The sequence below is a fragment of the Catharus ustulatus genome, chromosome 8 (assembly GCF_009819885.2).
Source record: "Catharus ustulatus isolate bCatUst1 chromosome 8, bCatUst1.pri.v2, whole genome shotgun sequence".
Taxonomy (NCBI): Eukaryota; Metazoa; Chordata; class Aves; order Passeriformes; family Turdidae; genus Catharus; species Catharus ustulatus.
The window spans coordinates 12099582-12127428 of NC_046228.1; the positions used below are offsets into that span (position 1 = coordinate 12099582).

Sequence of the window (27847 nt, forward strand, 5' to 3'; positions counted from 1 at the left end):
TGCCAAGTTAGAGACTTTAAAATGTCAAAAATGCCAGTGACAGCCTGGGATTTCCCTGTGTGAGCCTCCAGCATGAGAGCTGCTGCCAGCACTTGCAGCACGCACTGGGATGGGCTGTGGGGAATCCCAGGGAGCAATGAGGAAACCCAGCACACACAGTGGGGTGGCTGTGAGGCTGCTGTGGGGCAAAGGAGAGTGTTCAGAGAAGGCTGTGAGTGGGTATTCTCATGGCTTGGGCAGTCAGAAAGAAAAGGGCATACGGGAAATTCTGCTTTGTCTTCCTGTGAAAGGTCCTGGTCCTGTGGGTCTTCCAAAGGTTTGAGGTTATGAGCCCTGATTGTATTCACAGGTGGGATGTGGTGCATTGCAGGATGAGGGGAATTGTATGTCCCAAGGGCTCTCTCAAGAGAGCAGGAGGAAGGCAGCCCAAACCACTGTTGTTTGGGTCCCTTGTCCTTTCTCAAGTCTCTCTGCCCAAGATGAGGAGTTAGAAGAATTGGGAATGTCTTTGCTCAGCAACCCCATAAGCAAAGCAGCAGCAGCTGTAGCACTTACACCACTGGCCACAGGCACTTCACAATGGTTTCTGCTGGCACTTGCCCCCTGGTGGGAAGACACCTGCTCTAACCTATGCCCAGGGCTTGTTGGATGCCACTGGCAGGTCAGGTCAAGCCATCAAAACTTTTGGGCTGCTTTGCACCCCTGGCTGTCTGCATGAGCTTGCTCAGTCACCCTTTCTACATTCCTCACATCTAAACATGTGAGGACGTGACTCACTCCTATTGAATGCACACCTGATTTTATTAGATAGTCATCAATATGTTTCATATACTCTCTATTAAAAGATTGCATGCTTGTTTCCTTGAATATCTGCTGGAAACAACTTAGGTAAACAGCTTAGACGAGGGAATCTCAGTAACCTTTACCAAAAAAACCCCAAAACCCTATATGTTGCCTCTTTAAGTACTGGATGCACATGTGGGAGAATTGGGGATGATGAAGTATTCACTCAGATTGCTGGTTTCCGCTGCATTGAAGTCAGAGACATTGAAAGCACTATAGCATTTATAACTGATTTCCTGAACAGTGTAGCAAATAGAGATGAGAGCCCTTTTCTTGTAACTCACATGTGCAACAGAAATAACTTAGCTAACATAAATCAGGACTAAATTGCTTTTAGAGGCTCACAAAACATTTCTGAAAGAGACAGGATGAGGAAACCATTTGCCACAGTAGAGTATGTCCCCATGATGAGTCCTATTAAAGCTTGATCAAAGAGCCTTATTGGCTTTTCATTACAGCCTGGTTATGTACAGTTGAAATTCAGCAGTGATTTCAAGAGAATAGGCACAGAAATATGCACAGGAGGTAAATTTAAGCAGGATTCTAAACCATCAAAGTACGTGATTTAGGACAATTTAATGTGCTGAGTAATGCAGTGTGATTTGGATGTAATTTATCCTAATCCAGTCTGATCTTTTACAGGAGAATATATTATAAGGCCACAATTAGGTGAGACCTGGGCCCCATCTGGCCTCCTGTCTCCTACAGTGGCTTACAGCCAATACAAGAAACAAAGCAAATACAGAGTGAACTTCCCTTATGTATCCTCTCTGTTTCTGGCATTCAGCCGCTCTGGGACTCTTCGGGTCAAAACATCCAGAGCATGGAGTACAATAGCCACCATTTATCCTTGCTTCATGAATTTATCTCATTGCTTTTTGAACCCTTGCCTGGTTTTGGTGATTACAAAGTCTAACACCAGTGAGCACCATGATTCAGCGGCGTTACATGCAGAAGCTCTTCTCTCACTTTGAATTAAACTGCTGTGCTCCAACTATTCCTCCCGGTGTAGTAATTCAGGGGCAAAAGCCTTTTTGGACAAGCTGTGTTTGGAGCTGGGGTTGAGGCTTGGTAGTCTGTCACTTGAGAGTTTTCTCCTCTTCCTCCCCTCTCTCCATTTCCAAGGATTTTCTGGGATGAGTGTTTTGGGGTGGCATTGTTGGTTCCATGCATGCTGTGGTGGAGGTGATGGTGTGCTGCCTCTCGTGGGCAGGCCATGGGTGATGCCTTCTTCTGGGGAGGGCATCCATAGGGACAGGGAGATGGAGGAGCATGGCCAGGCACTACACACACAGCTCTGGGCAGAGTTCTGAAGCAGCAGCAGATGTCCCCAGAGAGGGACAGCAGTGGGACTGTTCAGGCTGCAGTTTAGAAACCCAAATGGATGATGTGCTTGCTAACCAGAGCTTGGACCCACATCTACAGAAATGAGAATTTGAGGCACCCACTCTCAAATCAGGGGGGGCTCAAGAAAATGAAGTAAAGATTCAAAGCCTGTGCAGACTTCTTAAGCTCTTAATCAGATTCATATGATGTATATGCAAGCTCATTAGCCCAACCAGTTTATAAGGTACATTTGAATTTATGACTCTGATACTCAGTACTTAATTTGTAACTATGATTAGATGCATCTTTTAAACATGTTGTATCTGCACGAAGCTGTTTGTAATAGAATTCCCAAGTGAGGGGCACAACTGGAAAACCTGCACATGAGAATGATTAATTTTTATTAACTTGTTTTTATCACTCAGCATTTATGCTATAAAAGCTGTAATAAAGTGACACATGCTTGATCATTGTAAGACAGAGATAAATTTGGCCTCCCCACAAGGGACAAGCAGGGTCAGTTCAGAGGAGGTGAAGAACACCTCCACCCAGAGTTCTTGCTAAGGTAAATACGTTTTTCTGTCCTGTGGAGAAATTTGCCATCTGTAAGAATAAACAAGGTAAACCAGAAACAGATGAGGCTGTGACTCTTAGGCAAGACCTTGTTTTTATACTTCTTTCCAGGAAAAACTTGCTATAAACATTTGTGTTGTCTTTTTCAAGGCTGCTGAGGCCTTGCAGTGGAGGATCACATGGCGTTAGCTCATTGCTCCAGCGTTCTGCAGCTCCCAGCCTGCGCCGAGCCATCTCTCCCTGGTGCCGGAGAGGCTGGGCTTTGCTGTCAGAGCGCCCTGCCCTGGATCTCACAGCCTGGTGAAATGCTGAATGTGCATTCTCAAAGCTCTGTCTTCCTCCAGGAGGTTAATTTCATCATAAAAATAATAATTGTGAAAAATGCAAGAGGTTAATTCTGCATTTCTTTAGCCTGAGCCAAATACTAAAGTTACTCTCTGGAGCCAAGCAATCAACTTCACTGCTGAGGAATCTTGGGACAGAAATCTGTGGCATTTCTTACTCATTTAGGAAAGGGGTTGGGTGCCTCAAACCCATCTCTTCTTCTTCTACCACCAGTTCTACACAAAGAAAGAAATGGTGGCTGCTGCTCTCAAACACAGTGTGTCCGTGCGAGGCTGAGATGGCCCATGGGGGGCTCACTTGTCTTGAGCTGTCTGCACTTTGGCAGAGCTCAGGTTGTGCTGTGTGGGGCAAATCTCCAGGATGAGTGCAGAACAGAGGATGCTGCCTTTCCATGTCCTTTCCTGCCTCATGATAGAAGTCCCTGGATTCAGGTACAGGGAGCATTGCTGGAGAGGAGACAGTGTCCATCTCCTTCCAACTTTGGCTTTTCCATGCGAGCTATAGGTATGGGGGAGATCTCTTCTGCACTGAAGAAATAAGTTTTCCAGTGTTGTGCTTGGAGTTTCCCTTTGGTTGACTTTACATTGCTGGGTTCAAGCAAGCTGTAGAAGTCACTAAAGCACTAAATCAGGATCTCCAGTTGGGTCCTGGTGAGCCAAACTGGACCACCTTTGTTATGGAACACAGAGAAGGTCACTGCAGACTAAGCAGAAGTATATATCACATAAAGTTGGGCTGTTTGCTCTCACACGCTGTGAAGTCAACAGAAAGGTGACAGGAAGGCAAAATCTTCTTTTGTTTTGTTCCAGTTCTCTTAAGGATGGGATTGCACAACAGTGGTTCACCCTTCTTAGCAGCAGCAGAGGCCACAGCTAGTGAGAAATGCCTGGGTTTGAAGTCAGGTTGACAGATTCCCTCCTTGCCCCACAAGTCCCTTTTGCTCGCAGCAAGGAATTCTGGAGTCTCGGGACCACCACAATGGGGCCCTTTCTCACAGGGCTGGGGAGCTCGACCTCTGCTCAGAAAGGACAGATTCATGTTGGAGAGGGTTCCACAATGCTACAATTTATATCAGGAAATGAACAGAATACTTTCTAAACAAAAAAAAAAAAAAAAAAAAAGGAAAAAAGCCTTCATCTGTTTCTTTGGCTTGGAGAGGAGATCAGCTGTGGTTTCATGATATCAGAGGATGGAATGCTGAAGGGGGAGAATGTATAGCTCTATGCATCCATGTGTTTGAGTTTCTATTCCTAATGCATAACATACAGAGTTTTGCATAATTACATGTCACATGGGTGTCAGAGCTCAGTGGGAATGGAATGGAGATGCCTTCATGCACATGGTTCAGCTTTTGCACTCTGAGTACCATGAGTATGAGTTTCAACCCTGCACTCTCCATATAGCTCCTGTGTGTTTGGATAATGCTGAGGTGTCAGGTGCTCCTCCAACCACAGTCCTTGGTGACAGACAGTTCTCGGTCACACTTGGTTTTGTGCCTTGTCTCAAATTGAAAATGCCAGTCTGGCTGTTGAGGAAAATCCGCTAGAAGAGTTTCAAGATGCAAATGTATTCTCAAGGCTCAAGTTCCTGTGCATGTAAAGAGTAGTAGCAAAGTATTTTTGTATTGGTTTACTTTCAAAATAGTGTCACAGAACCTGATAGCAGAGCTAAGAAAAATAGTTTGTGAAAAAGCCATCTTCATTACTGACTGCAAGCTTACATGTTGGGAAGGAGAACGTCGACTTCCTTGTAAAAAATATTTCTGTGCTTTTCATCTGCCTGGCAAATCATTGGTAATTAAATGATAATCTGAGTTGCTTGTTTGAAATGTCATATATCTCCACCACAGTCTGCCCAGTAGAAACTTTTAGGGTTTAAGGAGCCTGGGAACAGAAATTACTACAATGTATTTAAACATGAATTAACAGAAGCCAACAAATACAGAACAATTTCAATTTATGTATTAAAATACTCTCGAGGACACAGGCTGACCCCCATTACTCAGGGTTTGTCACTGTCTCATCTCCTTTGGACAGCAAACACTGAGAAAGAGACAGAAAGATGATTTACTCTCCCTTTAGCTTCTGTCTCGTCTGCTGCAATGTCTGCTGTGCAGCTCCCCCAGCCGTGCTGCTCTGTGGGTCTGACAGCTCCTCATGTTTTGCAGGCACTGTTTTCCCTCATAGTTGAAACTCATGGTTGTCTGAAATCCTTGCTAAATGAGTTGAAGCTGAGCCTTGCTTTACTGACAGGCAGAGGCCCTGGGCTAAAGTGTGACGCATCTGGGAAAGGAGGAATCCCAGAGAATGAACTTTGTGTCTGCTGCCCCACAGCAAGGGGCAGAAGCTTTCAAAAGAGCCTTTACACCATGGGCTGCACAGGGATGAGGTCCCCTGACTGAACCCATCACCTCCAAGGGAAGCTGGTCCTGCAGGAGGCTTCTGCAGACTTGCCAGATCTCCACAGGCAATGCAGGAGAAACCCTCTGGGACAGATATAAATCAAAGGGAATTAGAAAATAGACACAATCGTCACCAATGCACCTAGTCACCTCCAGTCTTCTCCCCTTGGAACATTTCTTAGTCTCTATTGAACAACTGTCAGGATACTCCTCACTGTTTAAACAACTTTTCAATTGTGCCACTGTTTGTGAGTATCTGTATGTATTTAGATAGATCAAAACACATGTACACGCACTTCAGTGTTTATTAACTCTCAGGGAATACAGCAGCAAAGTCAGTCCCTAAAGATGTGCCATAAAACTTTTCCATAATGTCGTTAATACAACCTTCATATTTAAATTAGATTGCAAGTGACATTAATTTAACATAAGGTATTTTTATGATTCAGAAATTTCCAGATTGCTAGCAAGGCAGTCAGCTTTATAGCAATGTTCATGGTCTTCCTTTCACATTCATTGCTAGATTTCAAATTAGTAATGTTATCCTGGGGTAATGCTGATGAGAAAGGAGATCCAGCTTCCCTCTCCTTTGTCATTGAAGAAGAGTGTATTCAGCTTGTGTGGTGTGCTTGACACCAGCAGTGTTTTAATATCATTAGCAGCAGGAAATATTTTCCTTGCCAGTAATGAGACTCACCATTAGCTAAAGGTAGTGCCTCACAGGAAGACTTTAAACAAAATTGCTAGATTGTAATTCAAAAAAGGCTAGAAATATGCTGCTTCTGAGAAAGGTGTTTGTTCAGTATGGAGTGATCCTGGATAATGAAGGGACCTGCCAGAGCTACTTTTAGTTCCACCCGCTGCTTTCATTGCTATTCTTGTAGCTATAGTTGGCAGTGGAGTTAGGATCGTGGTGTCTGTTCTCATATAGAAATGGAAGAAGAATTGAAATAATGTGTGTGTATAAAGATAAAAAGATAAAAGGACCAAGAGTGAAAAGAAAGTGAGCTTCCCTATGTAGCTACAGATATGGCATTGATTGTACCTTTCCTTGGAAGGGTTTTTCTTCTGCAAGACCACATTTTTTCTCTGACCTAAGGGCTAACGGTGTGCCAGGCACAGTCTGGGCTGCAGGAGATCAGAGGTTCTACTTGGAAATTGTAACAGTTAAGAGAAAACCATTAAATAATTTCCTTTATTGGTTTGGAGACATAAACCAATACTTCAGCCTTGCACTAATGCTTCACTGAAAACAGTGAGGCTGAGAGGAATTAGCCTTATATATTATCACTTGGGAGAGGGAAGATACATCAATGAATCATATCCAGGACAGTAAGACATAAAAATTAAACACGGAGTCAGGCAGGGCTCCTGGCTGCTGCTATTGCGAAGCAGCAACACAGGCTTTCTTCATTAGCAGAGAAAAGGTGAAGAATATGTACTCAAAGATCACTTTACACAGCCAGAGAGATTATTTGCTATATCTCCTTTACTTTTTTTTTTTTTTTTTTTTTTCTCTGTCTTTGCTGGGAGGAACAAGTTTCAGGCTTCATTTTATTTGATACTGCTTTCACCTGACTTAATGAGTGAAATGTGGGTGTACAAAAAAGTAACAAGACAGGGAAACATGGAGTACCTGAGTTATTTCCAGGACCTCCAAAATCAGCACCCAATTAAAATTGACTTTAAAACTTACAGAATGACTAAATGAAAAGAGGAAAACTAACCCCACAGGTTGATTGGCGCTTTTTTTCATTAAGCCTTGTGAATTGGGTGGTAGTAGTGATGCAAATTATTTTATACTGATAAATTAATTTCTTCTAATTAACTATGACAGTCAATCTTTACCTCATTTATAATCATGTGAATTGAATTCTGCATGCCAGGAGATCTGTAGGACAGCTCTACAAAGCTCCAGATTTATGTGGAAGCCAAGCTGGGGTTGAGGAGTAAATATTGGGGAGTGTACCATCCCTGACTTGGTCTGAGGGATCTCTGCTTCAGGCGCCATATAGAAGGAATTATATTTGCATATGATATCACTTCTGTAGAAGAAGCAACTTATCCATGAGCAGTAGCATCATCACATCAAATACAGCTGCAGATACAGCTGAGAAAACAACCATTTAATTGAAGTAGAAATGACACTGGGAAATTAAAAGATTATTACTCACTGGAAGCAAATCCTAGACATGTAAGGCATGGGGATGCACAAAATTCTGGGACAAACAGAATTTACAGGTAGACATAACTCTCAAGACATGCATTGTTTCTTCAGCTGAGCCCCCAAATAAGTAAACAGTTTGGGATAATCCCCCTCTGATCCTCTGGAGGATGGAACAAGGTGCAAGAGACAAAACCCCACTTCTGACAGCCCAGCTCCCCAAAATGCACAGGCTTCTGCCTGTCCCTCGGGTGGGATTCCTGCGAGGAGAGGCTGCCATGGAGTGATTTTGGCACCATTAACACACACATTACCCGCGCATTGCCGAGCTCCTCCTGTGCATCCCCTGCCAGGGCTGGGTCCGACAGCCTCCGGAGAGCACCCAGGGGAAGCACAGCCATTAACCAAGTCTTTGTCCCCAGTTTTGCTTATCCCGAATCAGTTCTTGCAGCTCCCTTCTGTAATTTCTTCCCCTTCCATAGCAGCTGTCTGGGTTTCAGCTGTTCTGCATGAGTAGAGGTGCCTGCAGCCTTTAAATCACTATGGAAAAGTAAGGGTGCATGTTCTATCCTGGAAGAAAGAAGTAAGGACAAAGTTTGGGGTTTGTTTTTTTTTGTTTTTCCCTTGTGCTTTCCAAGTGATTGTCAGAGATAACCAGGAGAGGATGGATGTTATTCACAATTGAATTATCCTCAGGACCGCCAGCTCAGCCTGGAGCAGCCGCATCCCTGCAGCAATCAGCAATTCCCGTCCCTCTCCGCAGGGACATCAAGGGTTAATCCAGTAGCTGTGCATTTACTAGCACAATTTGAAGGGGAGAAAATGCCACCCCTCTCCGTGCCGTGGCGGCCGCGGCTGGTTGGCTGTGTGGCGGCTCGCAGGCTGCCAGCCCCGAGCTGCGCAGCCCCCGCCGCTGGGGCCGCTGGGGCCGGGGCTGCCCGGCCGCGCTCGCCGCGCTCCGGGGCAGGCAGGGACGCGCAGCCCTCCGGCCGATGGGTGGGAATTTGGGAGGCACCCGCTCTCTCGCCAGCGCTCCTAGCTCTAACCATGTCTATTTGTTGTTGTCTTTTTTTCAGGGACTATGGATCTTCAAAGAGAAAATCAGGTAAGGCACCGGGTTTTTTTGTGTACTGCATGATTCTAGAGAGGACCTTACTGCCTGCTTTTCCCCTTCTGTCTCTTTTGTGTGGCATTGAATTGTGCAGCAGTTTAACTTTTTATTGCTGAATCCTGCTGGAGATAAGCATCAGTTTCTTTCCTTTGCACTGGGTAGAAGAAATCCACCTTATATAGTACTGCAGTTAAAATGACTGCTTTTCTCTGACTGTGTTTATACGGCTCTGTCTCCAATGTGAGATGATAATTGTATTACATTTCTTTCTCTTTCATAGCAAATGGTCAAAATGCAGAGTCAGAGTTGGGGTTCTTTTCTGGAGGGGAAGGGTATCTTTTTCGGTGCTGGTTTGAATTTTTTATCATGCCTTTCCAAAAGGCTCTGATGCATCTTCTGATGCAAAATGTTCTCAGTATTTGTATGTGGGTTTGGGCTGCCTCAAAGGCTGTAGTATTTTGTTCTTAAAATCTTGGATTGAAATGTCCTATAAAACCCTGATTTGAAACTATATAAATCAAATTTTTCCCCTCCTCATGTAGCTCTTGGTGATTTTTACAGATGTGTTTTCAATAGGGATGTGTAATTATGGGCCTCTGGGTTTGGCTGCTCTGAGCTGGATGTGTCAGGGCTTTCTATATTTTATTTTTTTTTTTCCCCCCAAGCAGCATTGAGCACCTGCAACTCTCATTGACTTTGTTTGGAACCTTGGATGCTTCAAACTGCATTCAGGGCATCCAGAGAGAAGCCTTTCTAACCAATAGTGACTCTTGGAAAACTCTGGCCTTGCAGGGAGGGGAGGATTTTTTTTCTTCCTGCTTTTAAAGATGATAAACACTGCAGTGGCTTAGTCTCTGAGAGGGAAGATGAATGTAACATACTGGACTCCAATGGATATCACTGCCTAGATTGATTTGTTGGTTAATTATGAGGGCTTTTAAGCTGCCATCCTGTAATAAGCTAAGTGATGCACTAAAGAGAAGCTGTTGCTTGACCCCAATGACCTGTGTATCAATTGGCAGCTGCCTTTGCAGGCCAATATTTCTGGTACCTTTCTCTGAATTTCCCCGAGGTGGGATGTGGTAATGAGTAGGCAAGCATGGTACAAGGTGCTGGTTCCACAAATAAATTAGGGGATGCTTGGTCTTCTTAATCTCCTGCAAAGCTTCTGTCTGGGTTGCACTTCTAGGACATCCTAAATGTGATATTAAGGAAAGTGTTTGTTCATAACAGCCTGTGAATTAAAATCGGCAGCAGCACCTTCTCTACAGGGGCTGACCATAAATGAAAAGATCCAAGTGACTTGGTGGAAGGCAGAGCTGAGTGTGGGAGTTCCTGGCTCAGTGCCACATCCTGAGCACTAGGGGCTTTTGGACCTTGTAAAAATCTTTGAAAAACGTTGCTGAAGTCTCTGGGGCAACCTGATTTAGCACTGACCTGGAACAGCATGAGAAGACACGGAAAGCTTTGGGCTCAGTGCACCGGTTTACATGAAAGACTGTTGCAATTCGTGTGCAAGAGATGCAGGAACTGCTTTGGGAGTGGAAGGAAACTGCTGCCTCTCCATTCCTGTGCCTCTGGGGGCAAGTTGGAGCTGATCTGCCATGACATCACAAGAAAAGCAAATGAGTCAGTGTAGCTGAGATGCCATTTGTGGATGCTCTCCCCTGCTGGACTCTTTGGCCTCCTGCCCTGAGAACCCCAAGTGACATGGTCATTCATCCCTGCGAGGGGAACTCAGGTTGGGCTCCCTCCTTTGGCTGTCCCAGCTCCTCATGCTGCCAGATCTCCTTCTGGGACTTCTTTCCTTTTTGGTGCTGGGCTGTTTGTGCAGCCATGGCTTTGGAAACAGTGGAGCTGAGGGACACTCTTTCTCCATTTACCCCGTACAAAGAGGAATGCGAAGCAGCGCTACGAACAAATTGAGCTGCATAAAGGGACTCTGTTCTCAGCCATCTTCTTGCTTGATTTTAGAATAGCAGAGGAATGCTTCCTTCTGTTTGGAGCTGGATGTTGTGGGAGTGTGCACGCAATGAGCAAAGGAATATGCCAAGGGAGCCGCCAGTTACAGCCTCTAACAAAGACCAGCTTTATGACACTTGAAAAAGGGATGGGGTAAATAAGCACAGATTTTCAGGATTGCTGTGATGGTCTTTTAAGATAACAAATAGCTTTGAAATGCAGTTTCTTCCATAGGTGCAGATCATGGAACTACTGCATCTTTAAACAAGAGACAAATAGGCATTTTTAAATGCACGCACCTCCCAACAAATGAGACTTCATGAATATCTTGTGTCTTGACCAAAGATGTGCTGGGAGGAAGCTGCTGGGTGTGAGCACAGCTGTCCCACACTGTCCAGCAGGAATCCCACAGCTGCTGTGTGTCAGGCATGTGCAGGCATGGCAGGAGCCATGGCTGATTGCAGAAACATTCAGAGAATGCCTCAGACAGCCAGTGTCACCTCTACCCTGACCTCTGCCTTGCCAGAGTGAGTGTCTAGTCCTCTGCTCACCCCTTAGAGCAGGGAGAAACTGGTTAAGTTCAGAGTTTAATAGGAGTTACGGAAACATTTACCGCTGCAGTTGATGCTGGTTGTAAACATTTGAGACCTTCTGAACCAAATGCAATAGTGTGGCATGTCCTTAGCTAAACAAAAGGGAGTCTTGTGCTGATCTGGGGCATCTCTGCATGCCAGCCCCGAGCCAGGCTTCCTCTTGTGCAAAGGACTGTGTAAACACACAGCCCTTTGCTTGGATATGATCTAATTATAAATGCTTTAACCTGCAGCCAGCTCAGAGACCTGGAGCTTCACTTCACCAGGCTCTGTGAAGGCACAGGTGTTTGCTGTGGCCTGAAATGCCACATGTGCTGGTACCTTGGACCTGGGGGGCTTTATGTGATATACTGCAGAGCTGCTCAGAAAGCTGCCTTCATGTTTCCAGGCAATTGAATTGTTGCTCTATGACCATCTGTCAGTGCTGGAGAGCCCTCAGTACAACTGTGAGGAGTGGTTATTGTGGGCATATTCTGTACACTTGCAACAAATGGTCTCTTCTTGGTCCACCCAAAGACCCTCTGCAGCAAAATGGGAAGGAATTACTTTTTAAACTCCAGCTTGTCTGTTCCATTAGCCAAGTGAACAACTACTCATTTGTCACTCCAAACAGGCATTACTTCTATACTGGCATCCATTGTGGGTTTTTCTGTACTCAAATCAAAATAAGGCTAGAATTGCTGCAAGTCTAGGAATGGATATTTGTATGGTACATTACAAGCTACAGATTAGGTTAATCCATTCTGCAAACCCTACCAGCTACCATCTGTGCATGGTGAACTAATTAACCCTTGAGATATCTGCTAATCCTGATGTGGCTTATAAAATCAGTTGGGGTATGTTTCTCCACAAAGATGTCATTGTGTCCCCCACCTCACAAACCCCCTTGCTGGCTAGAGAAAGCTGCAGACTCCTGGAGTAAGATCTTGCCCTTTCCCCTTGCTGAGAATCTTTCTTGGCTGGTTTCATGCCAGAGCAGTCAGATCCCAGTCATGAAGTTGAAGCAAACATCTGGGACCCGGTGTTTGGTGGCAAAAGGGAGCTGGTGTGGGCTTCACAGCTTTTCTATGGAGTCTAAGTGTTCCTCAACTACAGGAGGATTCCTTTTGTGAACTGTATTCCTTTTGTGAACTGTGAGGATCCAGCACAAGAGGTGCTTTCAAAGTGATCTCTGCCACCTGGCTTGTAAGTGACCAAGCCCTTGTGGTCACAACTTTCCATGTGTCCAGGCAGGAGCACTGCTGGCCATCCCTTTCTGAAATCATGACCAAACTCTCCCTGTTCTGACTGCTCACCTTGCTGCTGGGGACAGCCTGGCTTCAGGCTGCTGCCTGGTGGCTTCCTCTGGCACCTTGTTGCTATGCTGTAGGATGCTCCTCCAAGTGAAGTGGGAAAAGCTTTAATAATACACAAGTTATGGCTGCATCAGTCCTGCAGTATTTCCTCTCCCTCATTGTTCAGATCCTGTCTGCATCAAGCTGGCTGTGCTTTGGCTGAGTCTGGCAGCTGAAGTCTATTTTAAATAGTAATTGAGCACTTAGATTATTAAATTAATGATTTGGTTCAAGCCAGTGCTGCCTCAGGATGCTGATGGGACTTCCTTGAATGAGTAACCCATCTTTCAGCTGGGTTTCCCTGTCCAATTTTTGGACTAGAAAGATTATGGCTACACACAGCCAAGGATCACTGCTTTCTTTCCCTCCTGTAATCTAAAACTAGGAAGGATATATCTGCTGGCAAGTAAATAAAAGCTTCACAAACTTTTTATAGAAACATCTGTAATGCTGTCTTTTCCCTCAGTGGGGAAATTACTAAGCAGAGTTGAGAGAGTTTCAGCAATGAGAGAAGTAGGGCCTCAAGTGAGAAACAAGCAGATTGTTTTAACAACACGAAGGGCCCTCGTGGCTGATCACTTTGTGAGATGCTGCCTAGGAATTATGGGTGGAGCTGATGGCCAAAGTTGCTTCCTTGGCCTAATTCTTCATTACCAGAGAAACTTTCTTCCTCACCCTCATGCACTAAGGATGTGCGCTCTGTCAGCTTCAGGGAGTTGCCTTAATTGTCATTTCTTTGCATTATTTGGGATAGATTTTCTGTGCTTCCTTTGTAATTACCAAGAGAAATGGCTCAACTTGTGGCTTTTTCTGTCCTTACAGCTGACTGTGCTCATCACTTCAGAGCTTAACCTTTCTGATCCTGTCACGCTGCATGTGTCTAGCCTGCACTTAGAGTTCCATGGCATGTCTTGCTCTTTTTTTTTTTTTCTCCTTTTTATAAATGAGCTTTATTTGTTGACTTATTCTGAGCTGCCTCCTTTAAGACAATGTGGAGAAAATTAATAGTGTGTGCCACCTCTTCTGTGCTTAATCATTCAACGGGGTCACAAATGTGTGAGCCCCCAGCTGGACCAGCAGGGCTATGTGGCTGGAGCTGGTTTTCCTGTTGCAGGACTGAGGTGGTGACCCTGGCAACAAAGCTTGGTTGATGCAGTTGGGTGTGAGGTCTCTGCCAGCTTGACAGGCCTGTGGCAAGCCTTTAGCTACACGTAGGTAGAGGGCAAGAATGAAATGCACAGCCTCCAGCCCTGGCAGTGTTTTGTAGTATTTGTGGGAAATGCCTGCAGTAGAGGGAGAAGGAAGCATTGCTGCAAGACATACAGTGTGGCCTTTCCTTTGCCTTAAGATTACTGCAGTATTCATGGGATGTCATCTGGAGTGGTGTTTAGTATTAAACTTTTAGTATGAGGGCATGCCTTAACTAATCCAGCTGACTGTCTCAGTTCTACCTTCTCAGCCAGAAGAACTCTTAAGCCTTTTAACTATGTTCTCAAAGAAACCAAATCTAAGTGTGTTACTAAAGAGGCTGAAAAATCCAATTAACTACCATGGTCAATCCCAGCATGAGACAATGCATCTTCTCTCAGGGTGGCAACTGCAGCAGATGCTGGGCGCTACCTGCCCCAACCAGGGACTTGGTCATTGTTTAGTGAATCTGAGCCCAGGTGGTAGCAACAAAGCTGGAATATGTTTTTTTAACTCAAATGTTACTTTGAGTCTTTCTGCTCTCATGGTGCTTGTCTCTGAAGTCTGTCTCCCTGTAGTCCCTCAGAAAGCTTTAGCTTGGAAGGTTTTGGGTTTGTTTTTTTTTAAGGTGGTGAATAGGGATGCAAGCCTGTCCAAGCCCATGGCAATGTCCCAGGAACATTTAAATCATGTAACTTGGTGTCTTAATCCCTTTAAGAAATCTGTGGTATGACATGATCCCTGCAGACTGAAGCATGTGCTCTTGTTTGTGTCCCGATGAATCGCACGTGTGCACTCTGCTCCTTGCATTGTTTCCTACGATTAGGGCAGAAGCAGGGATGGTGGAGTGGCTCCTTGGTGCCATTTGGCCTGTTGATGAGGATGGCTGGCTGAGATAGTTTGCCAGTCACTATTTTATAGCTTCACAAGCATGTGCTGACAAGATTGCTCTTGATCAGGAATTGTGATCTGTTCCCTCATCATACGATTAACCTTCTTGGCTGCATGTACTAATTACTGCATGGAATTTAAAAACAGCAGATTCTGGCAGAACATTTTGGTTCTCACATAGCTGCCTGCTTTTTTTTTTTTTTTTTTTTTTTTTTGTATTGTACCTTTTCAGGAAGATAAAGGATTTAATAATAAAAAAAGGATAGAGTAGGCAAAAGTATAGCAATTAAGGACAAAAGAAGCCTTTTGATTTACTGGGAATATGCATCTTGGGCCTGCTTCTGGAAGAACTTAGTGATCTCCATGGGTATCTTGAAGTCAGTCATCAGTGACAGAGCTTCCTCCTTTCATGACTGGGAATTACTTTTCCTCAGGTAGTGAATTTGCTAAACTTCTAATCAGTTTATTGGCTTTTACTTGATGCAGTTATTCCCCAAAGACCTAATTTTCTTTCCTGATTTTTTTTTTTAAATGGGATTGTATTTCTTTTTTTAAAAACAAATTTTTCATGTAATTAGAGGAACATCCATTCTGTGGGTTTGGGTTTTTTCCCAAGGCAAGACTACTGCTCCTATGCTCAGGTGCACTAGAGAGAGCAGGATTTGAGCAAGAGCTGCCGCTAAGTCAGGCAGATTTCATGTCCTTGCAGCATCTGTGTGTGTGTGACCCAATTCTGCATCTTCAGTCAAGATGTGAATCTGTCCACTCCAATCCCACGCTCCAAATCCAGGCTGTAGTATTCTGGCAGAAGGAAGCTGATCTCACACTTCTCCTTGTACACCATATTTTTGAAGTCACTGCTTGAACTGAAGCGCTTTGGACTTCTGCCTGAGGCTACTGAAGAGAAGAACAGATAGGAGACTTTATCCCGCACTGCTTCAGTTTTCTGCTGACAGGACATGTGGCCCATTAGATGTATAGGATCACTGTCATCTTCTGGGTGGCCCATGTGCTGGGGTGGGAGGAAGATGGGACAAGAGAGAAAGAGATGTTTGCATGTTGTGTGGGTTTTTGTTTTGCTCCTTGGCTTTTAAACTGAAGTGTGGGGACAGGGTGCAGGATTAGGGAAAAGAATGTGCTTTTGTTCTTTGCCCTTCCCAGTTCAGCATCGGTGCTGCAGAGAGCCCTGTGTCCAGGAGAGAGGGCAGGGAGGGCTGAAAAAATGAGGTGTGGCTTGAGCACAGCCATGGCAGAACAGCTTGAACCCTGCAAATGCCTCAGAGAGTCTTCAGCTGAGCGCAGAGAAAGCCCTTGGTACTGTAGGGGATATAATGGCATTTCTCTTGGTTTAAAAAATTCTCTGTTCTCCATCTGCTCTTGCTCTGCCTCCCTCTTCTGTCTGTCAGTGGCAGATGGCATTAACGCTGCCTGCGTGGGTTTTTCCTCTCTTGCACAGAGTTCTGGTATTTTGATTTTGGCACGCTGGATAAGGCAGGTGAGAAGTGCATTTGGGAGCTGGAGCAGAGGGTGATGATCCTCAGCCACCACAGGAATCTGTATGTGGCACAGATGGGTCTGACTGGCTGAGAGGAGCAGATGAAATCTTCCCTGGGCATTTGGGGTAGTTTTGTCTCATGCTGGTGAGCACTTGAATCTCTGTCCTCAGATTCTGGAACCCTGGATGTAGGGTGTGTGTCCTTAGCCTGTTGAGAGCACTCACCCCTCAAATGCCACTCCCTAAGTGGATCCAGCTTTGTGAGTGGTGTCACACCTGTCCCATTCTAGCTGGCCTGTGTCCAGGCTGTGTGACAGCACACATCCTCTCCACTGTGGTGGAGCCTGACCAGAAATGGCTGGAAGCATTACTTGCAGAGGTGTCCAGCAGGAGTTACAGTGTGTGCACTGATTAAAGGTCATCTCTGCCTGGACACGCCGGTGCTGCTGAGTGCTCTGTGCTTGGCAGCATGGCTGCTTCACAGCTGGGACTTGACTCTTGCTCCATTTTTTGAGCCACACATGAATCCCAGCATGTGTACATACCTGTGAGTTTCCAAGTGCAACGTCTGGGGCTTTTCTGCCCTCCTCCTTGGCATTGCTGGAGGCTGGTTTTTTCCTCAGAGGGGTGATGCTCTCAGTTTGTACAGCTGTAGATGGGGATTAGCATTCAGATATTCTAGGCACTTCCCAGCAAAACTTGGAACTGGGACAAAACTGTATGTGCAGAGGCTGTACCACAGGGATCATGTGGGAAACAATCCCCACTTGCCATGTGGAAAGAGTTAATGTGAGCTATGGCTGCCAGAACAAAAACTAAACAGTCCTGGATACTTCTGGGTCTGCGAATGGGATTAAAATGGGTTTTTACAGAAGTAAACAGAGTGGAAAATTGGGACTAAGTTTTCTTTGTGTTTGTACTTTTAGAAAGGATGAAGGACTGGATGAGGCTGTGAAAATGCAGCTGTGAGCGTGTCACTGTGCAGTTTGTCAAGCACACGATCCTCTGGCCCCACTCCTCCGTTCCAACTCAGGAAAGGGCTCCCTGGTTGTGGATTTCTCCCCTGCAGGAGTGAGTTATCCAGATGATGAATTTCTGAGGCATGCTCGAGTCACGTGAAAGCCAGATGTGAACATTTTCCAAGCAGTGTGTGTGGGTCTAGCATACGCCAGGCTACGTGGCAAGTGGACGTGGTCTGAGGTTGGTCTGCAGAGTGGCGGTGCTGGGAGGTGAGGACAGCTCCCAGTGGGATCATTTCTGCCAGGGAAACAGGAAGGTGCTGGCTCTGCTCCTCACTGCAGCCCAGCACCTCTGTCCCCACCCCCAACACTGAACTTGGTGAATAAGACTAAAATTAAAGGCCTTATTTAATGCCTGCTGCCAATCCTCTTACTCAGACACTTTAGCTGGGTTTGCGTGTTTGATAATCTACTAGTCAAATATTTTTTCAAGATGCAGCCCTCTTGAACAGATGGCATGGGAGTGGAGGTGATGTTGAGCTTCAAGTGTATAGAAGAGGAGATATCTCTGCAGGGATGAGAGGTTTACTTTAAAATGCAGTCTCCTATTGGGGAAAAAAATAATATATGTATATTCCTTCAACCAGTATCTTAAAATACTTGCTTTAAACATGAAGCATCAGCATCCCACAGACAGAAGAGCATGGAAAGCTTGGGGACAGCTGCTTGCCCAGCAATTACAATAACAAATGAATCTGCCATTGTGGTAACTAAGAAGTTTAATGTCTGACCAGGCTCAATTGAGCCAGGCACTAGGCACAAATGTTGGTTTTGTTTAGGTCTTTCTGGAACCTGGGGGGAGAAACATCAATGGCACAGTTCAACAGGGTGCCCTGAGTAGGACTGTGTGAGATAGATCAAAACACTTGCAACCTTTCTGTGCCATCCTCCCATTTCTCTGACTATCTGTTATTCTCTGCCTAATTGAATGAATTAATTGTGTGAGCCAAGAATGCATGGCAATGGTTCCAGGTCGGATGAAGGCTCATCTGCATTTTTCCTTTTTCCAGCCATGTTGTAAAACTCTGTATCAGAGTAATTCTCTGGTAAAAGTACTTCCACTTCTGGGGGAGCTTAGCAACAGAATTTCTGTCTTCCTCCCCTAGTCTGGTACTGTTACATTTTACTGCCTTCCTTTTTAACCAAAGTGTCAAGCTCCAGCTGAAGGGGAAGGGACTAGAGGAGAGAAACCCAGAGACAGGCTGACAAAGAATGGTCAGTGGTCTGGGGGATGGAGATTTTGGAGAGGGTCACAAGGGTATGAGCATGGTACACTGTCTGCAGATGGAAGCAGAAACAAGCCTCTGAGTTCTGGGGTTCCTCACTGAGCTTTCTGCTCTTGACTGGCCAGCCTCACATTGTCAGGAGGAGAAGGAGGTTGTTCCTTTGCTTGTCTGAAGAGTGCAGAAAAGAAGCAAGAAAGGGAAAAGTGGAGGCAAAATCCTAGCAAGAAGCCCTGGACTGAACAGACTGAGCCTGGCTTTTGGGTTCTTTACCTGCTTGGGGCAGTAAGGTGTCCCACCTGAGCCCTCAGGGCAACAACATAGTGCTTTGTTCATACCAACTCTTTGGCAGGCTTGTCTTCCAAAATGTAAACTGAAACACAGGCCCAACTTCTGTGTTCTGTTCTGCCACATGTGATGTACATTGCAGCCAACAAAGCTCTAGGCCAATTCTAAGAAGTAAGTAACAGTGTGGCCAGCCCATTTCTTGCTGCCTTGTCAGATACCACTGTTGGCATGAAAACACGCCCATTCTTCAGAAAAGGCATTTATTTCCCCCAGTTAGTCTGAGGAATCATTAATTGGATTGCTTATTTTATAAGATAGGAAGGGTGTAAGTCTAGAAAACAAGTCTGCAAAACACTCAACTTCACTCATGGAACAGATCACTGTTGGAAATGGACCTGATGTCAGTATCTCTTCAGCATAGCCACCTGTTCTTTATAATCCTTTCTTCAGTAATTTAAGTTGCACCGTAACAGCTGGGAGATTTTGGTATTCCCAGTTGGTGTTAAAGGTAGGACTTCATGAGAACAAAATAGTTTTATTACTTACATGGCCCTGGGACTGTTACCTCCTATGGAAGGCAACTTCCAAAGAACAGGCCATACCTGTATAATTAAACTCTTTGCCCTCCAAAGTGAGGCAGCCACATCCAGATCACTTGTAGGGACCTGTCTTTGGCCCATGCTAATTTCTCAGCTATGCACAGAAATAATTTGGGGCAAGGGTTACATTGCCAGAACTACAACCACACTGAGACTTGTGACCAGTATGATCCAATTCCCCACAATTACTGCAGGACTGCTGTTTGGAAATATGTAGCTTAACATGCTAGACAGCTGTACAGACATTTGTTTTTAAAAAAAGCTTGTTAAAAAGGTCCCTGATAGCCCCAGCAACATGAAACCTGTGATTCTGTAGGAGGCTGTCCCTCCTGGTGCTGGCAGCAGTGTTAAATCATGGATGCTGGGCTCAACACTGAGCATTTCAGTGTTACTAACAAAAGGAACCTGCAGCAGTAGCTGCTGCTGAAATGCCCATGGAGGAGGAGTTCCTCTGCACCTGCTGGGCAGGGACCCACCTGAATGTGCAGTACTGATGTGTACCATGAATGTGCCATCTGGATATTCATAGCATTGAGCTCATGCATTCGATTCTAGACTGACTCCAGCCATTGTAAGTTTTTGTGGCAGCTTGCTCTGCTCAAGCTGCACACAAGACAAATAGTGTGCTGCTAAAATGAGATGAGTGGAGCTGTATCACAAGCATAAAGCATTAGTCCCCAGCAGTCTGGCGCCTGTTCTCTTGCCAGTGGTGGGAGGAGCAGCAAGCAGACCGGTCTCACTGGCAGCAGAAAAGCTTCTGCAGAAATGTAGAATAATATGTTTTATGTTCACCATAGCAACCAGCTTAATTTTGTCTTCAAAGCTTTTTGCCCCTCCAACTCCTTCCTTTTCTTTCTCACCTGAGGAACCCTCTTGACCCATCTGAGGGTTGCCCAACTCCATCGCGGCAGCTTTTCCAAGCGATGGAATGGGGTTCAGCAGCCACTTGCAGACACGCCTGCTGTGCTGCTATTTCTGTGCAGTGTGGCTCTGAAGGAAAGCCTCCTCTGTGCTCTTCACAACTGCCTTGGCCTCATGACTTAGCTGTAATTCATGGATCCATGTTCCTTTTGAGCTTTTAAAAATAATTCCGGTAGGAGGAGTTTGTTCTGGCTCCAACTGAAGTCAGCAGCAGGGGCTGTGGGGTCTGGTGTTAAGAGCAGAATTGGGATGCCATTGTCCTAGGAGTGGCCTGCTTTGAGCAGGCAGCTTTAATTTTCCTTCCAAATACTGAGATTCCCTCCCCTGCACTTCCAAGTCATCTGAGACCCGCCAGTGCTCAGCCGTGTGGCAGTGAGGGAGAGGAGTGGCAGGAAGCGAACGTTTGTTCGTTTGCTGTTACCAATCCCATTGGAGACCAGGTCCAAGCCCCATGTAGAATTCCAGTAAAACCCTGTCCTAAAGGGGAAACCTGGGGCTGTTCAAAGCTTGTGTTTTGTTGGCTCAGGCACAGCATGTTTCTGAGGCCTCTGACCTCCTCCCCGTACGCTGGCTCCCGCCGCGGCTCTTCGTTTGAGCTCTCTGTGAAGTGGAATCTATCACTAATGTCTGATATTTTTATTATTTGTAGGGGGGACTCTTAAAAGCTGGTAGCAATTAGAGCTTAAACATCTTGGAATAAAAAAAAAAATCCCCAAGAAGGAAGTTTAATGCTAAGCAGATGTGCAGGAGCAGCTGAAATATGCTGGCTGTCTTCTGCTTCAGAAGCAACCTCATCCACTTCTAGCTGCTGTCAGGCTGGGGCAGCTCAGAAGTGCTGCTGCTTTTATGCTGCTTCCTGGGCTGGGAAGCCCACACTGGTGACCTGTGGGATTGTTTACCTATTAATACTTACATTGCCCTTCCATTCTGGCTTAAGCCAATAGTTTTGACAAGGAGAAAAAAAACACTTTCTTTAAAAATAATTTTTAAAAAAAATTAATAATGGTTAACAGAATTGGCTTATTTATGGTGAGATGTCCCATGGGTGTCTGTCGATATGGCTACTGTGGATCTAAGTTTAAATTCTCTTCTTGGGTAGATAGATCCAGAGTAGCCCTAAACTTGTGTTAAGTGCAGCGTATTTCCTCTGACTTTGGGAGTTTTCATCTTTTGCTGCAGCCTGGGTGGGGGCAAACTTTGAAATTTTCCCAGTTACTCCTGCAATACATCATCTGCTTGATTTATCATTGTCGTATTCAGGTTCTTCTGTCTGGAAAAAGATCTGACAGCTGGCTGAAGTTCATAATCATGCTCTGAAGGCAGTGGAAGTCTATTCAAAAGCTAATAGACAAGTTGCTGACAACAACTCCTTCACACCCTTTCCCAAACGTGCCCCAAGTCTGTAACAGAAACATGCTGTATATTCCCTCCATGAGCTACAGCACGAGTTACTCTGCCAGATTATTTCCTGTTGCACTCCACCAGTGCAAAGCCCTTTTCATTTTTTTCTGAAGTGGCAGTCCAAAGTAAATTATTGTTATTTACTACAGTGTATTTGGTATTGTATTGTGACAATGCAGCACATGGGTTTGGGAGTCAGACAGTTTGAAAGACTTCAGAATTTTCTCCAAGCTGCCACTATAGAGAGTTTAGTGTAAAGTAGTCAAAATACTGAATCCATTTGAATGGCAGTGCAATTACACTATGAAAATTGTGTCCCTAATTTAAAGAAAGGATTTCAAAACCTCAGCATTCCCTTAGTGCTGAGAAAACAGCAATGTGTTTCTTGGACCTCTGGTTTCCATTGGAAAAGTTTCTTAACATTTGTATCATGCTAGCAATTCCTCAGTTACATATGTACTGTGAATCTATTACATTACTATCTATTAATCTTTTTACTGTCTTGGAGATACTCTGCAATTCACAAGACAGTGACAGACAGACAAGGCCACCAGTATAGCCTGCTTTTCTCTCCAGGTGGTTGATGGGTGCATCTTCACTGTTGTTAAACTGCTGGGTCCAGAATGGGGTTCCCCATTGCAAATAAGTTTTTCAAATTGCATTTTGCAGTTGTCAGAATTTAGGAAATTCTTAGACTGTCATATAAGCATCTCTTTCTAGATGTCTCTTCTCCCAGACAGGGAGAGAGTAACAGCTGCCCTTCTGCTCCTTCATCCCACAAAAGGGGAATGTTTGTTATTTAGAAATGGGGGGAAAACTGTTAAACTTTCAAAACATACTTCCAGTGTATTCATGAAAAAAAAAGACAACACTTAACATTTGAGGATTATTCCCATATTCCCCAGCTAAGTATTTCCACCTCATTTCATGGAGGGGGAGGGAAACCTTTTGACCTTGTTGGCAACAACTCTTATCAGTTTTCTTCTTAACCTTATCTCTTCCTCACTCATTGGTTAAAAAATGGAATTTCTAGTTATACTCTAAATGTGCCTTTATTGGAGCTTTATACTCTTTTCCATGGAGCATTATTTGTCTATTGTTACTTTCCTTAATGCAATTCCAGGATAATGAGATGCTTTTAGAAACTCCTATGTGTTTGCTAAGCTCAGTCTCTGCAGGCTGTCTATGTGTCTTTTGGGTATGACTAACAGCTGCAAAGATAAATAGCTTTGCAGTTCTGAGGCTTAATAAGTCAGACTGTCTCTTGGTATGTGTCTTCTGAGCTACTGGGAATACGCTCAGGACATATCTCTTAGAGCTCAGAACTGCATCACCTACAGATCAGTTTCATAAGTTCTGCAAATCCACTAAAACATAAAAATTAACTGTGTGGTTCTTATGACTTGACCTTCCTCTGAGTCCCCATCATGCCAACACTACTCTTAAGAAAAACTTAATGTCTCTTTTAAAGCTGTCTTTTCTAACTCTCAGACTTTCTGATATGACTGATTTTGACTGTTTTCTTGTGTCTCTAATTACTTTCTTTTTTCATGGCTGCCCTATGATTGGATTTCAAGTTTGGATGTCCAGTTTGTCTGAGACTCCAAAAAAGAGTGTCACTCCAGGTAAATTCTTTTGTCTTGGTGTTGTGCATGCTATTAAAACCAGAATTCTTGAGTTCAAGCTGTGTGTGGTTTTGGAGTTGTCTTGAATGTTAATCTCTGACAGTGGATACCCAGGATTTGTTGTCTGCTTGTGTATTGGTTTTTCATGGTGCACGATTTCTGGTAAGGAAGAAGAGCTTTGCATTTCTGATGACTGCCTCTCCTTGATGTTGCTGCTAGCAGGGGTTAGTCATTTGCAGGGTTTTATTTTCCTTGTCCAACTTAAAGTCACAGTCCAAGACAGCTTCCCCTCTTGTGGTGGGTTGAGCCTGGCCACAGCCAAGTACCTGCACAGCTGTGCTCTCACTATTCTGTGTGGGAGAAACTTTATGGGTCAGGACATGGCAGAGAAACATGACTGTGTGCTCCCTATCCTTCTGAAATGCTCTTTGCATTTTCCCAGTAAATAGAAGTGTTTTCACATGAAAATGCTGAAACTCTGATAAAGATGCAAAATTTTCAAGGGAGCATCAGCCACCTTGTTGCAGCGAGTCAGGAAGGAGGAGAAAGCAGAGGAACAGTTTCTAGGTGAGGTGTCAGGGGCCAGGGAGCAGTAGTCCCATACAAGGCAAAAACTAAGCTTTTCTGGTATAAGGAATCAGGATTTCTCCTGTGTGACCAGTGGATTTCTTCTGCAAACATTTGTCACTTGACAGGCAATATCACAGAAGAATTCTTTTCTCCTTCAGAGTTAAAAGTAGAGCTCACTTAGAGTAGTGATAGATCCTGTGCCTGTACAGGGTGCTGGGCTGGTCACTCAGGCAGTTTAAGCTACATATAGGTCTTGGGGCAGGGAAAGATGGAAACACTCCTGCTGATTTCATACCAGATTTGGTAAATATTCAAGTTCATGCCCTGTTGAAAGTATGTGAACAAAATCCCACCATCCTCTATGGATGACTGCTTGCTTGTCTGAAGGTTTTAGTGAGCAAGACTGCTGTGATTCCAGAAATGCTATTCTTGACAGAAGTTGAATATATCCTTGGGGGTTCTGCCTCATGTTTGCAGAACAGGTCTAATTTGAGGGTGGTAACTGGATATAAAAGTGCAGAAATATCTGAAGTATGCAGTCAGGAGCCTTCTGCTTGATAGGTCATGGAGAAATTGAGACAGAAAAACAGAGTGAGACTCAGCAGGAGAGAAACATGTTAAGGAGGAGACACAAGAGGTAGTGTCCCTCAGGAAAAATGACAACCCCCTCAAGAAATGGCTGGAGGGTGACCTTGGTTTCTTTGACTCAATAGATCTGTTGGGAATGTTTCTTGTCTTATGTTAAATTGCAAACTGAATGCCAAGGTTTTCGACCTTCTCGAAAGGCAAGGAAGCAAAATCTTAAATAGATAGTTTTTTCCCCTTCTGCTTATTGCTTTTAGCTAAATGCATGTCACTAGTTTGGCCAAAAAAATCTGTGCATGATGAGTGTGCAAACATATGTGATTAACTGCATTGCATGGTGCTTGAGAAGGTGAATGCTGATACATAGTGCTGCTCAAAAGTCTCATGTTCGTTTGGCAAGTTCTTAGCTCCCCATGCTTTTTTAGTTCAGGTGGCATTTCAGTTTCTCATCCAAATGAATCCCCTGTTTCCAAAATAGCTGTTCTTCAATCCAGATCTGCCATAGGCTGTATCCTGATGTGTCAAGCTGGTATATCAGACTTGAATTTAGATGTGATCTTTACCTATGTAGTACATTTATGCATCCTAGCTAGGCTGTGGCTTGGAGGTGAGAACAGAAGCCAGTTTCATGCTGCCCAAGCTCTCACTGGGGTTATGGACCTGCTCCATGAAGTGGAGACTCTAACCAAGACTTTGAAGTGGTTTAATTTTGTATTTTGGAAAAAGATGGGTGCCACACAACCACACCCTGGGAGGTGCTGTGGTGGGACTCTGGTTTGGTCACCCTGACTGCTGTTACAATCCTTGGCTGGTCTGCTTTGTGCCATATGGAGAGATGGGAATGTGTTGCACCACTGAGCAGGAGTAGGGCAAATGCCAGAGTATATTGGTGACTTCAGCCTGGTGGAAGACCCAGTTTGGCAGCTGTGTGAAAATCTCCAAGCAGTTTAACAGATTTGTGTGCAAAATACTTAAATATTCTTAGCTGTTGCTACCTGTAACCTAGTTGGTTGGAATCACTGTTGAGAGAGCCAACTTTCCAAGAAGGAGTGGAAAGAGGACTCAACTTTTTACTTTCACCCTCCTGCCTCTAATTTTTCTTGGCTCTGTTTTAAAACCTAGCAGATCAAAAATGAAAAATAAAAATCTCAAGACCAATAGGCTTCACTTGGCAAAGGTCAGCACTGAATTTTTCTGTTGGTCAGGATTTCTTTGGAAATGCTGCTGAGGGCTGTAAAGAGGGAAGAACTGAACTGGAGCAGCTGCTTGAGAGCTCCTGCCATTTACCATGGGCCAGGCTCATTCCTCAGGCACTCCCCATGGGGGCTGTGTTTTGCTGCTGGTTTTAGCTGTGTGTCACACACACTCCAGTGCTGGAAGCCACAGTCTACCTTAAAGCTGCCACTTGTGCCAGACTCTTGAAGGCTTGCCCAGATCTTGATTCTTGGAAGTGAGAGAAAGTACTCTGTGTGTGTGTTATGGTGGGGAATGAATCCAGGCATCCAGTTAATTTTTTGCTACTATGATTGCTGACCATAGTCTCTTCTAGGTGGCAATGTGTGCTGCTGGTGTGGGTCCCTTAGAGCAGTTTGTAGCAGCAGCCCAGGAGGTTAGAAGAGACTTAGTGCAGCTCAGGGAGTTATCATCTAGACCAGATCTTGGCATGTTTAGCCAAAAAGATAGCAAGAAGGGCTAGAGCTTTGGCTGCTGCTGCCCCATGTCCTGAAAGGCTTGCAGAGCACATGAGCAGGGAAGGTGGAGGGTTGGATGGATGCTCACTTAGAAGGAAACTCCTCATACATCAATCACGGCTGCCAGCCTGAGGTGAGAGGGTTTACATGCTGACCTGGCCATTGCTGGGTGCATGATGATCCATCTTGTTTTATTCTCAGGCATTCTTTGGGATTTGACAAGGTTTTGGGCCAAACTTCTCTGGTTTTGGGTCTTCTGCATTACCTAGGTGGTCAGATCCAAACCATTCCCTTTCTGCTTTTCACCCATCTCTAATAGCAAGGTGTCACCTGCTTCTGAAACTCTCTTCTGAAAATGCAATAGAGTGTCTTTGTGCTTTGTAAAAGAGATACCTGGCCAAGCTCAGGGAAGAACTACAGAAATCATAGTGTATTAATCATTATTAAATCCAATTTGATAGATTTGCCCTAATGTTTATTTTTTTTTTCTATAATTGGCAGTAATCCAGGCCTCAAAACTGGATTTGTACTGAATTTGTGAAGTAACTGTGGGAGGTGAAGAACGTTTGTCTCTGTCCCTAAAGCTTTGTGGCTCAGGGCTGCTACACCAAGAGCCTCTGGGCTCTGAAGTTAAACACTATCAGGATTGGGAGGATTGCTATGTGGTGGGAGGGTTGAAGATTAATCGCCTTCACTCACAGCTTGTGGCAGTAGTAGTCTTACCTCCAGGAATAACTGATGCATAAATACAGTCCGAATTTTGGTAAGTGGCAATGGGGCTGAAGCATGACAGGCTGGAGTGCAGGAGTATCTAGGATATGAGTCAAAGCCCCGGTTGTTTAGGGCACACAAAGAATAAAAAATGGACAAAAATCCAAAACACCAAGACAAAACAAAACCCTCTCACTGAATAGAAGAAAGATCCTAGACTGGGAAACACAGTTTTGATCTGAATCCATGTTGTCCCCATAGAGATTTGTAGCAGGCTTCCTTACTCTCATCTCACTGCTTACTCTAGGAAATGGTTATTTTAAGAACTGCTTTTCCAACACTGCTGTGATATGATGAACTCTTGTGTACTCTCACATGCATTACATGGCAGAGTCTGTTTTATCTTGTGTGCAATATACACTTAACCCAATTTTTAGGCAGACCTAAGCTCTCTATCGTTACACAGTTCAGGATAAATCATGGGTGGAAGGTTTAAAGAAAACATACAATTTTAATGTTTATTTATTATAGTCATGTGGTCCTTCTGATAAGAAAGAAAAGAGGTGAAGATTTTAGGGAAGGAATTCCATGTGTTTAGAGCTGGGTGTATGACTGCTGTAAGGGATTAGACTGATCTGAGGATTTTAAGCAGGCTTGCTGCTATTCTGGGTATTTTTTTTTCCCTTTATCCTTCCCCAAAAGGAGTTTTCCAGAGATACATAAAAGTTTACCCTTCAACAACTGGCTTTAACAAGAAACCGCAGCTCTAGATCCAAGCTACCACAGTTACTCCTCCCTGTGTGTGGAAAAGTGCAGAGCTCTGCCATTATCTTATGGAATGCCAGGACACTGGGGCCGTGTCTGCCAGGCACCCCAGCGTGCAGACCCTGCACGTGTCCCCAGCAGCTGTGCCCATGTCCAAGGGCTGGACTACCTGCCTGCCAGTTGGTTCTTCAGCTGTGACTCAGCCTGATGGCCTTCACTGGCC

General features: G+C 44.7%; 1 protein-coding gene across 8 annotated transcripts in view; it reads left to right on the plus strand.

Moving 5' to 3' along the window:
• SH3PXD2A (SH3 and PX domains 2A) overlaps positions 1-27847 on the plus strand; it is a 237910-nt gene that overhangs the window by 143221 nt on the left and 66842 nt on the right. For 4 of the 8 annotated variants that reach the window (XM_033065577.2, XM_033065578.2, XM_033065580.2 and 1 more), the window contains 2 exons: positions 8729-8757; positions 23255-23302. In XM_033065577.2, the coding sequence (XP_032921468.1) occupies positions 8729-8757; positions 23255-23302 (77 nt within the window). Of the gene's footprint in view, positions 1-8601; positions 8758-17218; positions 17298-23254; positions 23303-27847 lie in introns of those variants that run through there. The other 4 variants (XM_033065579.2, XM_033065583.1, XM_033065582.2 and 1 more) reach the window with 3 other exon arrangements.